The sequence below is a fragment of the Schistocerca nitens genome, chromosome 2, assembly GCF_023898315.1.
Source record: "Schistocerca nitens isolate TAMUIC-IGC-003100 chromosome 2, iqSchNite1.1, whole genome shotgun sequence".
Taxonomy (NCBI): domain Eukaryota; kingdom Metazoa; phylum Arthropoda; class Insecta; order Orthoptera; family Acrididae; genus Schistocerca; species Schistocerca nitens.
In genome coordinates, this window is record NC_064615.1 from 1,064,553,867 (window position 1) to 1,064,566,524 (window position 12,658).

Sequence of the window (12,658 nt, forward strand, 5' to 3'; positions counted from 1 at the left end):
AGAATGGGTATATAAAAAGCTGTTGTGGCTGCAACTTAACATTTCCTTTGTATGATGAGTAGCAATCTATCCTTTTACTAATGTTGTTGGCTACAGACAGCAAGACACACTTGCTTTTATGCACACTTACTGATTTTAAAAGTTAAAAATTGTTGTTGTTGTTGTTGTTGTTGTGCTCAGTCCGAATACTGGTTTCATGCAGTCTTCATACTACTGTGTTTTGTGCAAGTCTCTTCATCTGCATAGTTGTTGTATTGTACACCCATTTGAACCTCCTTTCTGTACTTAAGCCTTGATCTCACTACAGTTTTTACCTCTCACATTTCCCCTCAGTGACAGATTAACTCTTCCATGATGCTTCAGAATGTGTACTATCAACCTTCTTTTAGGCAAATTGTGCCATAAATTTCTTTCTTTTCCCTGTTTTGATCAGTACCTTGTCATCACATATCCAATGTACCCATCTAATCTTCAGCATTCTTCAGTGGCACTACATTTTCAAAAGCTCTATTTTCTCCTTGTCTGTTTCTTTTCCAAATTGGACTACACTCCAGACAAAATACTTCAGTTTATATTACATTTTAACATATTCCTCTTTTCTGAAAGATTTTCTTGTTATTTTGTGTTCATTTTTAATATTCTCTGTATTTCAACTGTCATCTGTTACTTTCCCACACAAGTAACAAAACTCGTGTTTTACTTTGAGGGCCTATAATATTAAAAAGCTGATTTTAAATCTACATAAAAAATTAACACTGAACAAGCTGGCCTGAGAAAGCTGCATTATGTAAACAGTAATCTCAAATTATTTCACTATGAAATAGAATCAACTTCGACAAGAAAAATTTCATGGATTGGGTAAATCGCAGTCATCAATTCAGTACCTAGTGATACTAGAAAAGAATGGATTTTGTTTGTGCAAATACTATTTGAAAAGAAGTAAATTATAAATAAGCAGTTGTCAGAGTGCCCCTTACTGGTGAAGTTCAAAATAATTTTTCAGTCTTTAAGTTTATGTTAAGGAGAATATCACTGGTGTAAATAATGAGTGCTGATAATAATTGCTTCTGTAAGAATTCTTGGAGGGGACTTGTATTTAATGTGAAGAGGTTTAAACAATGGAAAGTTCAGGATTGAATAACAGGAATATTATGAAAAGGATAGAGTGCTACTCACAACATGGAGGAGATGTTGAGTTGCAGAAAGGCACAACGAAAAGACTTCTACTCAAGTAAGCTTTCGGCCAAAAGGCCTTCTTCCAAAGTAGAAAACACACACATATTCACACAAACACAACACACACAAACACACATGCCCACTATCTGTGGCCGCTGTGGTCAGACTAAGGACAGCAATTGTGCCTAATGCAATCTGTTGTGTGTGGTGGGGGTAAGGAAGAGACATGGGGTGGGAAGAGGAAAGATAACAGGTAGGGATGTGGGAGCATGCAGGGACATGTTGGGGCAGGATAGGACTGCTAGGTGCAGTTGGAAAGTTTTTTTTTTTTGGGGGGGGGGGGGGAGTGCTGCCGTGAGAGCAGGGAAATGGGTAGTTGGGTGGAGGACAGGAGCTAGTGAAGGGTGAGGGAATGTAGGACTATTGTAGGGAGAGTTCCCACCTGCGCAGTTGGTGTTGGTAGGAAGGCACAGGCTGTGAAGCAGTCACTGAAGTTAAGCACATTGTGTTGGGCAGCATGTTCAGCAACAGAGTGATACAGCTGTCATTTGGCCACAGTTTATCAGTCAGCCTGTTAGTTGTCATGCCCATGTAGAAAACAGCACAGTGGTTGTAACTTAGTTTATAGATCACATGACTATTTTCACGGGTAGCCCTTTCTTTAACATCCGTCTGAGTGATTACCGTGCAGTTCACAGTTAAGTGCATAGCAGAGGGTTCATTGAACCACGTTCAAACTATTTTTCTACCGTTTCACTCTCAAACAGCGCATGGGAAAAATGAACATTTAAATCTTTTTGTGTGAGCTCTGATTTCTCATACTTTGTTATGATGATGATAATTTCTCCTACATTGGTGGGTCCCAACAAAATATTTTCCCATTTGAAGGAGAAAATTGATGATTAAAATTTCACGAGAAGGTCCTGCTGCAATGAAAAATGCCTTTGTTTTAATGATTGGCACACCAATTCGCGTATCATGTCTGTGTCACTCTCTCGTGTATTTCCTGATAATACAAAACAAGTTGTCCTTCTTTGAACTTTTTTGATCTACTGTATCTCATACAAGTCCCACATTTAGGCAGTCTCTTCAGTAGACCTGTTGCATTTTCTAAGTCTTCTGCCAATATATCACAGTCTTTAGTTCGCTTTCCAGACAACATTAGCTATGCGATTGAAGTATTCATAAATTTTGTTTCTCTGTATTTAGTTAAATTCACAGCCTTTAGATTTGTATAATTTATTATGTAACCAAAATTGAGTGCATCCCTTTAGTACCCATATGAATGACTTCCTACTTTTCATTATTCAGATTCAATTGCAACTTTTCACACCATACAGATATTTTGTCAAAATCATTTTGCAATTGTATTTTGATCATCTGATGACTTTACAAGATGGTAAATGACAGCATCATCTGCAAACAATCTAAGAGGGCTGGTCAATTTGTCTCCTAAATCATTTATGTAGATCAGGATATTATGAACTGTGACCTTTCTGAATGGAAATGGTGAATGCAGTTGCACGACTGAGACGATACTCTGAAGGCACACAATTTGATTAGAAGTTAATTGTGAAGAATGATGTCAAAAGACTTTTGGAAATCTAAAAATAAGTAATTAGTTTGAGATTCCCTGATGATAGCACTCATTACTTAATGTGAATATCAAGCTAGTTGTTTTTCACAAGAATGATATTTTCTGAATCTATATTATCTATTGGTGAATAAATCATTTTCTTTGAGGTAATTCATAATGTTCAAACACATATGTTCCAAAATCCTACTGCAAAGAGTCGTTAGTGACATAGGTCTGTAATTCAGTGGATTACTCTTATTTACTATTTCGATTATTGATATGACCTGTGAAACTTCCCAATTTTTGTCCACAGATGTTTCAACTTGGAAGCAGTTGTTAGGAGCCGCTATATCAGCATGCTTTGATATGAACGTAACTGGATGCAATCTGGGCCAGAGGCTTTACCTTAATTAAGTGATTTTAGGTGCTTTGTTAGACCTACCTACTTCTAACTTATTCATGTTTGCAGTTGTTCTTGATTCAAATTTTGGAGTATTTACTTTGTCTTCTTTGGTCAAGGAATTTCAGAATACCATGTTAGTAACTCTGTTTTAGTTGTCATTAGTAACATTTCTGTCACTGTCGTGAAGTGAAGGTATCGATTACATTGTGCCACTGGTGTACTTTTCGTATGACCAGAATGTCTGTTTGGATTTTGTGCCAGATTTTGAAACATTTTCATTGTGGAAATTACTGAAAACGTCTCGCATTGATGTTCGAGTTAAATGATGAGCTTCTGTAAAACTATGCAAATCTTCAGGACTTTTTCATTCTTTTAAATTTGGTATGCTTTTTTTGTTGTTTCTTCAACAGTATTCTGACATATTTTGTGTACCATGGGGGATCAGTACCGTCTGTTATTAATTTATTTGGTATATATATTTCAGTTGCCGTCAGTACTATTTCTATGAATTTAAACCACTTCTGTTGTTTGCTTCATAGTCAGACTGGAGGGAGTGGTGACTGATTCTTAGGAAGGCATTGAGTGAATTTTTTATCTGCTTTTTAAACAGATACACTTTGCATATATTTTTTGTGGATTTAGATGTTATGGTATTCAGTATTGCTCTAATGACCTTGTGGTCACTAATCCCTGTATCCATCGTGATGCTACCTATTTGTTCAGGGTTATTTGTTGCTAAGAGGTCAAGTATGTTTTTGCAGCCATTCACATTTCATATTGGTTCCTGAATAATCATTCAAAATAAGTTTTGAAGAAAGCATTCAGCACGATTTTGGACAGTTTTTTATGCATACAACTGACTTCTAAATATGTATTTTCGCCAACACAGTAAGGAGAGATTGAAGGCACTCTGTACACCCAAATGACATAGAAATGTAGTAAGGTAGTCTTCCTACCATAGTACATATGCAAAATAAATAAAATTTCCTTATCTGCCATCCTTCTTGGTTAATGTGAGTAGATTAGCACTACTCACAACTGGTTGTTAGACTACTTTGTAGAAGGAGACTGCCCAGCGGCTGCTTCTACCAATTAATGTATAATTTTACTCATTTCACATTCTTGAAGACACTCCTTCATCAAGGAATTTATGGAACACAATTTGTGAATGAATAATTTCCTTTAATTATATTAAATATTTAGAATTAATCATTCTTATGAGACTAATTAGTAGGAAATATCCAACTGATTGTTAATAAACCTTGTATGTGACCTCTGATGTCAGGAAGAAAAGTAGTATTTCCTCTAGAAGATATATGTTTGAAAATGAACGTCCAGTGACTTTCCTTTGTGGTCACATTATCAGTTGATTTTGTTATTAAGCTATTGAATAACGTTTAAAATACTAGATGCCCCTCATTTATTTTTGTGTTTTCGTTTTCAGGTCTGTATCTGTTGGAACTAATGTAACTACTTTAACCGGAAACCGTCTTACCATCAAGAGTGGAACCAAAGAAGTGGTGGTGGTTTTTATGAATTCTTCACAATCTGTGTGAGTGCTCTCAATCCATAAAGCTTTGATATGTGTAGCAAGCTCTCTCTCTTTCTCTCTCTCCCTCCTCCCATCCCTCCTTCTCCCTCTCTCCTCTTTTGTAGGGGACTAAACAGATAATCTACATTGTAATTGTGACAGTCATTTGATAGATTTTAAAGTTAAGTATACTTTTCCATTTTTTGACTCAATATTTTTGTCCACAAGAACTGACAATCTGGATTACAATGAAGGATTTTGCCAAAGACATTCTAAAAGAGCCAGCATTATGTTCTTGATTGCCTAATTTTAATAGAATTAATCCGTACTGGTGATGTCGATGTCAAAATTGTTGAATAACACGAAGTATAATGAACATATTAGTGTAATATTTATACATTTAAAAAAGGTGTTTGACTGATGTAACAAAAAATATAGTGTATCTGTCACTTCCATTAACTGTAGGGAAACTAATTATATGAACCCAAACTCTGACTAACGTCTCACAGTCTAGTGACACGAATACACTATCTCCCAATCCACAGTAATGTGTACATAGACATCTTATGTTTATAGACAAAAATATATAAAAAAATAAAAATACTGACACCAAAAGGTGAAAATAGTACATTAGAAACAGTATTTTGTACCTTAGCAATTACAAATTGAAACTTACATAAACAGATTTAACAGAGCCACGTGACTCTGCTTGATTTAAAAAAAAAATGTGCTTCAGCTTTTTATGAATGTACATTATCAGCGTGTATGCACCCTGTAACAACTGGGAAAACCTGGGAAGTTTTTAGAGTTCTGGGAATTTTTTTTGTTTTAGTTTTCAGTTAAATTTGTGTAATTTCGGCTGGTAAGAACTGATACTTTAACAAAGAATTTTACTTTAGCACACTACTGCAGCAATAAAACATAGATGAGAGAATAACATCAAAATAAAACTTTAGTTGCAAAGAAAATGCACCATTTGTAACTACAAAACACAATGCAGATACAAGGTCTGCCGACAGCAGATGTATGCGAAGTCTTTAGGACGAAGACAATGCAATACTTTGTAACAATAAACTGTTTTCAGTGAGTGTGACATCACAACCTTTTACATCTCTAAGGGGCTGCACACAGGAGCGACAGATCACAGCGATCCTTCGCATGGGCAACCAGTCGTTTTGTGGATCACATGTGTGTGCACAAATCGCAGCGATCACTCACTGATTGCCGGTTGCATGAAAATCTCAATCTGATGGATCGCATGCAATTTGTGCATGCAATATGGCTACCTGGCTGGGTAGCAGCGGTGTGTGGCAATATGGCAGCAACTTATTTCTCTATTTATTAGGCACAGTTGTGCAGTTTTGCTTCATTCACTTTGCCCACATTGAGCTAGAAATTTATGTTAGAATTTAAAGTTATTGAGGGCAGATGAACTACTCTGAGAATTGATGTGGAAGCCAGAGTTGCCATTCATATTAAGGAGTACCGTAATACAAATACAGTACACCCTCTGATTTCACAGTGATTAGCATTTTGAAGCTTGTGCTATAGAAGAAGAAATGATGTGAAGTTCGTTAAGAGAATGTTTTAATTTAAATGTTCAAGGCAGCTCTGTTATACAGTTATACTTAGGTCTACTGTTATTTCGTATAATCAAAATCTCTTTCATACAATTAATAGCAAGAGGTATGGTAATTGGTTGCACTGTTATTGACATCATCACTACAGACACATCCAGGGAATTGTGTAAATACGTGCAGATAAATTATGAGACTAATGAATAAAAACGAATTGAGAACTAATGAACATAAAACTAGTTGTGGAGGCACACGGGAAGATGTACACAGCGGATTTGTTGTCAGCGAAAAGTGTAATACCAGCATATTCCGTAAAGTAATCTACAACAGTTTCAAAGAACAGCATTTCAAAATTAGTTTAACAAATTACAGTTTTCTTTTTATTTTGAATTTATGTTTTGCAAGTATTCCTGGGGATACAGAAATCAGCTGCAGCTGCTGCTAAATGTAGCTGTTCATTTTCCATAGCACAACTTCTTCACACAGTACATTCATAATACTCATTGAAATGGCTTGGTAAATTGCTTGTATGTGGTGTGTCAAGGCAACTAGCCAATTACAGACGAAATTGCATTCAACAGATCGCTGCAATCATCCCTCGTGTGTGGGACTCTTAGAGATCGAAGGAAAGCATTATGCATGGGGTTTGAGGAGCGTTACATTCAAAGTAAATTTCCTGTTACGTAATATGAATGATGTTAGAAGTGAGAATGTGCAGTGAATTTCTTAAGTCACATATTAATTTGACTCTCATTCAGAACATGACACTTTGAGGTTAGCCACATAGAAAAATTTCAGACATAGAAGACCAGCCATTTATGTCATTTTTGCTAGCGTATTTGTGTTTAACATATCTTAAAGGGTAACACACAATTAAAAAGGTCAGTATTACTATATATAGCCGAATAATTCATGTCCTCTAATAATCTGTGCACCCTGATTTTGAGGGACGGGGTAATTTTTTTTTTTTAATTTGTTTTATTTACAAAACAAACTGCTGTAACATAATGATGTGTTCAAAATTACATATAATATCAATTGGTTTGAAGAAATGCATCATAATCTTCATATGCTGTTTTACAGTTTGACAAATCGTTAAAACACAACTGATTCAACAGCGTGCGGCTGGCTGGCCGGCAGGCTTTCAGGCTAGCCCATCAGCCAGGCGGTAACTGGGGAACATTATCCCCACCAGCTGGGATTCTAGACCTTGAAAAACAACAAATTACCTTGTTTAAGAATTTAATGTTAATATTTGCAGTAAAATCTTTTTGTCAATACGTATGCCCCCTTAACTTTATTCGTCGCCATCTCTAGCAGGAGAATAATTGTTGTTGTCTCCACCTTCTCATAGAGTGTCGTCCTCTGTTCCATGCAGGGAATTTGTGATACCACATTTTTTGAAGGATTGACCTACCATTGGTTGCGGAACGGAGTCCCATGCACTTCTCGCATGCTCACAAATCTGGCTGTTTGATTTTTCTTCTTGGTATGAACTTGTGGTTTTCATCAGCCATCCATTGCGTTTAAGTGCAGCTTTGAATAGCCAATTTATACACACATCTACGTCTACATCTACATGGTTACTCTGCTATTCACACTTAAGTGCCTGGCAGAGGGTTCATCAAACCATTTTCATACTACTTCTCTACCATTCTACTCTCAAATGGCACGTGGGAAAAAGGAACACCTAAATCTTTCCATTTGAGCTCTGATTTCTCTTATTTTATTATGATGATCATTTCTCCCTACATAGGTGGGTGTCAACAAAATATTTTCATATTCGGAAGAGAAAGTTGGTGATTGAAATTTCGTAAATAGATCTCGCCGCAAAGAAAACCGCCTTTGTTTCAGTGACTGCCACCCCAACTCGCGTATCATATCAGTGACACTCTCACCCCTATTGCACGATAACACGAAACGAGCTGCCTTTCTTTGCCCTTTTTCGATGTCGTCCGTCAATCCTACCTGGTAAGGATCCCACACCATGCAGCAATATTCCATCAGAGGACGGACAAGTGTAATGTAGGCTGTCTCTTTAGTGGGTTTGTCGCATCTTCTAAGTGTTCTGCCAACAAAGCACAGTCTTTGTTTCGCCTTCCCCACAGTATTATCTATGTGGTCTTTCCAATTTTAGTTGCTCATGATTGTAATTCCTAGGTATTTAGTCGAATTGACAGCCCTTAGATTTGTGCAATTTATCATATACCCAAAGTTTATCACACCTCTTTTAGTACCCATGTGGATGACCTCACACTTTCCTTTGTTTAATGCCAATTGCCATTTTTCATACCATACAGAAATTCTCTCTAGATCATTTTGTAATTGGAATTGATTGCCTGATGATTTTACCAGACAGTAAATTACGTCATCTGCAAACAGTCTAAGGGGGCTGCTTAGATTATAACCTAGATCATTTATGTAAATCAGGAACAGCAGAGGGCCTATGACACTACGTTGCGGAATGCCAGATATCACTTCTGTTCTGCTCGATGATTTACAGTTATCACTACGAACCGTGACCACTCAGAGAGGAAGTCACGAATCCAGTCACACAACTGAGATTTTACTCCATATGCATGCAATTTGATTAATAGTCACTTGTGAGGAATGGTATCAGAAGCCTTCTGGAAATCTAGGAATATGGAATCGATCTGAGATCCCTTGTTGACAGTACTCAGTACTTCATGGGAACTTGTGTTGCACAAGAACGATATTTTCTGAATCTGTGTTGGTTATGTATCAATAAGTCTTTTTCTTCAAGGTGATTCATAATGTTCAAGTACAGTATAGGCTCCAAAATCCTACTGCAAATTGAGGTCAGTGATATGGGTCTATAATTCAATGGGTTACTCCTATTTCCTTTTTTGAATATTGGTGTTACCTGTGCTACTTTCCAGTCTTTAGGAATAGACCTTTTGTCAAGTGAGCGGTTGTATATGATTGCTAAAAAAGGTGGTTGTATATGATTTCTAAGAAAGGTGCTATTGTGTCTGCATACTCTGAAAGGAACCTGATTGGTATACAATCTGGACTGGAAGACTTGTCTTTCTTAAGTGATTTGAGTTGTTTCGCAACACCTAAGATATCTAATTTTATGTCACTCATGCCAACAGCTGTTCTGGTTTCGAATTCTTGAATATTGACTTCGTCTTCTTTCATGAAGGAATTCGGAAAACTGTATTTAGTAACTCCTCTTTAGTGCCACCATCATTGGTAACATTTCCTTCCCTATTGTGCAGTTACGGTATTGACTGTTTTTTGCCACTGGTGTACTTTACATACGACCAGAATCTCTTTGGGTTTTCTACCATATTTTGAGACAATCTTTCATTTTGAAAACTAGTAAAAGCATCTCGCATTGACATAGGCACTAAATTTCGATCTTCCATGGAACTTAGCCAGTCTTGGGGATTTTGCTTTCTTCTGAATGTTGGCATGCTTTTTCTGTTGCTTCTGCAACAGTGTTCTGACATGTTTTGTGTACCATGGTGGATCAGTCCCGTCTCTTATTAACGTACGCAGTATGAATCTATATGCTGATGTTGATACCGTATCTTTGAATTTGAGCCATATCTGGCCTACTCTTACGTAATTAGCTTGGAAGGAATGGAGACTCTCCCTTAGGAAGGCATCAAGCGAATTTTTATCTGCTGTTTTAAATAGATATATTTTGCGTTTGTTTTTAGTGGTTTTGGTTGATATGGTTTTGAGCCTCACTACATTGACCTTGTGTTCACTAATCCCTGTATCCATCATGACGGTCTTTATTAGATCAGGATTATTTGTGGCTAAGAGGTCAGGTGTGTTTTTGCAACCATTTACAATTTGTGTGGGCTCATGAACTAATTGTTCAAAGTAATTTTCAGAGAAAGCATTTAGTACAATTTCGGAAGATGTTTTCTGTTTACTACCGGCTTTGAACATGTATTTTCGCCAACAAGTTGAGGGTAGATTGAAGTCTCCACCAATTATAACTGTATGTAGTGGTTATAGGATGGATATTAGGCCTCCAGGGTTAATGACCAAGTCAGTTTTCCCTTCTTGTAATTTGTCTCGCCCTTCCTTAGTTGTATGTCCGAGGAAGCTGTCCAGGACCAACATGTTACATAAATTTGGTAACGCACCATGATGACATTGCCAAACAAGCGTCATCCAGTCAATCACAAGGTCATTGTCCATCCGCCCTTTCAGATTTTCTCATACTAATATGCATTTCACTGATATTTTAGGAATATTTCCCTTCTAAATATCCCTTAAGGTGCTAGCCTTCATCCATCACCAGTTACACACATCACTGTACACCTTTGCTTCTCACTGCTGCCAGTTCATATCTCCTTTCCTGTTCACGGTGTTGTTGAGTGACATCTCAAAATAGACTGACATTTGATCCATGTTGCTAATTTGCAATAATAGAGAGGACTGTTAGCATCACAGATTTATTACTTAACGATTAAAATGCACTATTTTATCCTCGTAATCGGCTTTGAAGCCGTTTTCCTCTGGAATCATAATTCATTACGTTTGAATTATCTTGATAGCCAGCCCCAGCTAGCTTTGAAACTGGTAATGCCTAGTTATTTGGCTAAAGTCAGTGCTTCAAGTTGGCACATTTCGCTCGTCACCGCACGTCCATATTGTTGCTTCTCATCTACATAATCGCCGCTCGTCACTGCACATCCGTATTGTCGCTTTTCACCTACATAATCGCAGAGCCTTTTTTCAAGGTCCAGATGCTTCGCTTTTTGGCCATGAAATCCCCCACGATTACTGTTGGGTTTTTGAAGCCGGGTTTTGTTTTTTCTCCAGTAGCAATAACAACTCTCAATCACGTTTCTTCTTTCTTCCTGCTGTATGGTTTCCAATGTTCTCAGCTTCTTCAATAATTTTTAGTATTTCTGTAGCAATGTACGAGCGATAACGAGAACTTGTAGCCATAATTAACCAGTTTGAAGACATTAATACTTCACTTCTAATGTGCTAGTGACGTGTCACAGACTAAGACCACAACAATGCAATAGAATAATGGGATCTATTGTTGGAGGCAAAGCAGTACCAATGTTGTTTCGAATAATCTGCACACCTCAGTTTTTCGTCCTTAAATTCAGAAGAAAACGTGCAGATTCCAGAATGAGATTTTCACTCTGCAGCGGAGTGTGTGCTGATATGAAACTTCCTGGCAGATTAAAACTGTATACCAGACCGAGACTTGAACTCTGGACCTTTGCCTTTCGCGGTCAAGAGCTCTACCATCTGAGCTACCCAAGCACGACTCACGCCTCGTCCTCATAGCTTTACTTCTGCCAGTATTATTTGAGTGTATACTGTATAAGTGAAAGCTTTTCTTGTAGCTGTACCTAATTTAAACCATTGTATTTCCATGTTTATGAGTTTGCGCTACTGCAGGGTGTATACGGCCCGGGAGATCCGGGAAAAACCCGGGAATTTTTTCATCCGGGGAAAACCCGGAAATTTTTTAGAATTTCGGGATTTTTCATTGTTTTTGATTTCAGTTAAAGTTTTGTAGGTTTGACGTGTAAGATCTGATACGCTGACAAAGAACTTTAATTCACTACTGCTGAATAATACTGCAGCAATGAAACATAATCAGAGAATAACACCAAAATAAAAGTTTAGTTGCATAGAAAATGGGTAATTTACACAATGCACAGACCAGAGTGCCGACACCGAAAAGTGTCAAAGGCTTTAGGTTGAAGATTATGCAGTACGTCCGTAACAACCAACGTGCATTCGATGTGCATGACGTCACAATTGTTTACATTTCTATCAGATCACCAGAAAATATTACAAATAGTGGCTTGAGATGCGTTACTTTTGTAGAAACGCACTTTGCCGAGTTGAGCGAGTTCGACCTACCTTCGTAACGTACGCGCCGCGGCCTGTCTTTCTCGTAGGCCTCGTGCTCTGAATAACTGCCGTCATTCGCTAGCGAGATCACGTGACATGAGCTATGACTCGCTGACAAAAGTGCATCGCTCAACACAATCTCTATTTTAGAGTTTCGGAAGCTACCGTGCTGTAATTTGTGTATATACTTTCGCAATACGAAAATAAACTCTGTGCATATTGTCTCGCATCAAACGACTTGCCAAATGCATTGTTTTTCCTGGATTTCGTTTCCTAAAGTGCTGGGACGTCCTCCGCTGGTATAAGACCTTTACGGTTCAAAGGACTGATAGGTTTTACAGCTCTGAGGGAAAGTATACTGTTACTTAACACGGATGTATTTTCACCTGCTTTATACGTAATTCCATCTGGGAGAAATTGTGTTTTTAACCATGAAATCCGGGAAAAATCCGCAATTTTTTTTTTTTCTTGTCCACGTAGACATCCTGTACTGAACAGTGATGTTGCTATTGGCTGATTACATCTTA

The 12,658-nt window shown here is 37.5% G+C and overlaps 1 protein-coding gene across 1 annotated transcript in view; it reads left to right on the plus strand.

Annotated features, from left to right (window-relative positions):
• Window positions 1-12,658, plus strand: part of LOC126234792 (uncharacterized) — a 186,376-nt gene that overhangs the window by 51,064 nt on the left and 122,654 nt on the right. The window contains exon 3 of the mRNA XM_049943539.1: window positions 4,600-4,707. Coding sequence (XP_049799496.1) covers window positions 4,600-4,707 — 108 coding nt within the window. The remainder of the gene's footprint in view (window positions 1-4,599; window positions 4,708-12,658) is intronic.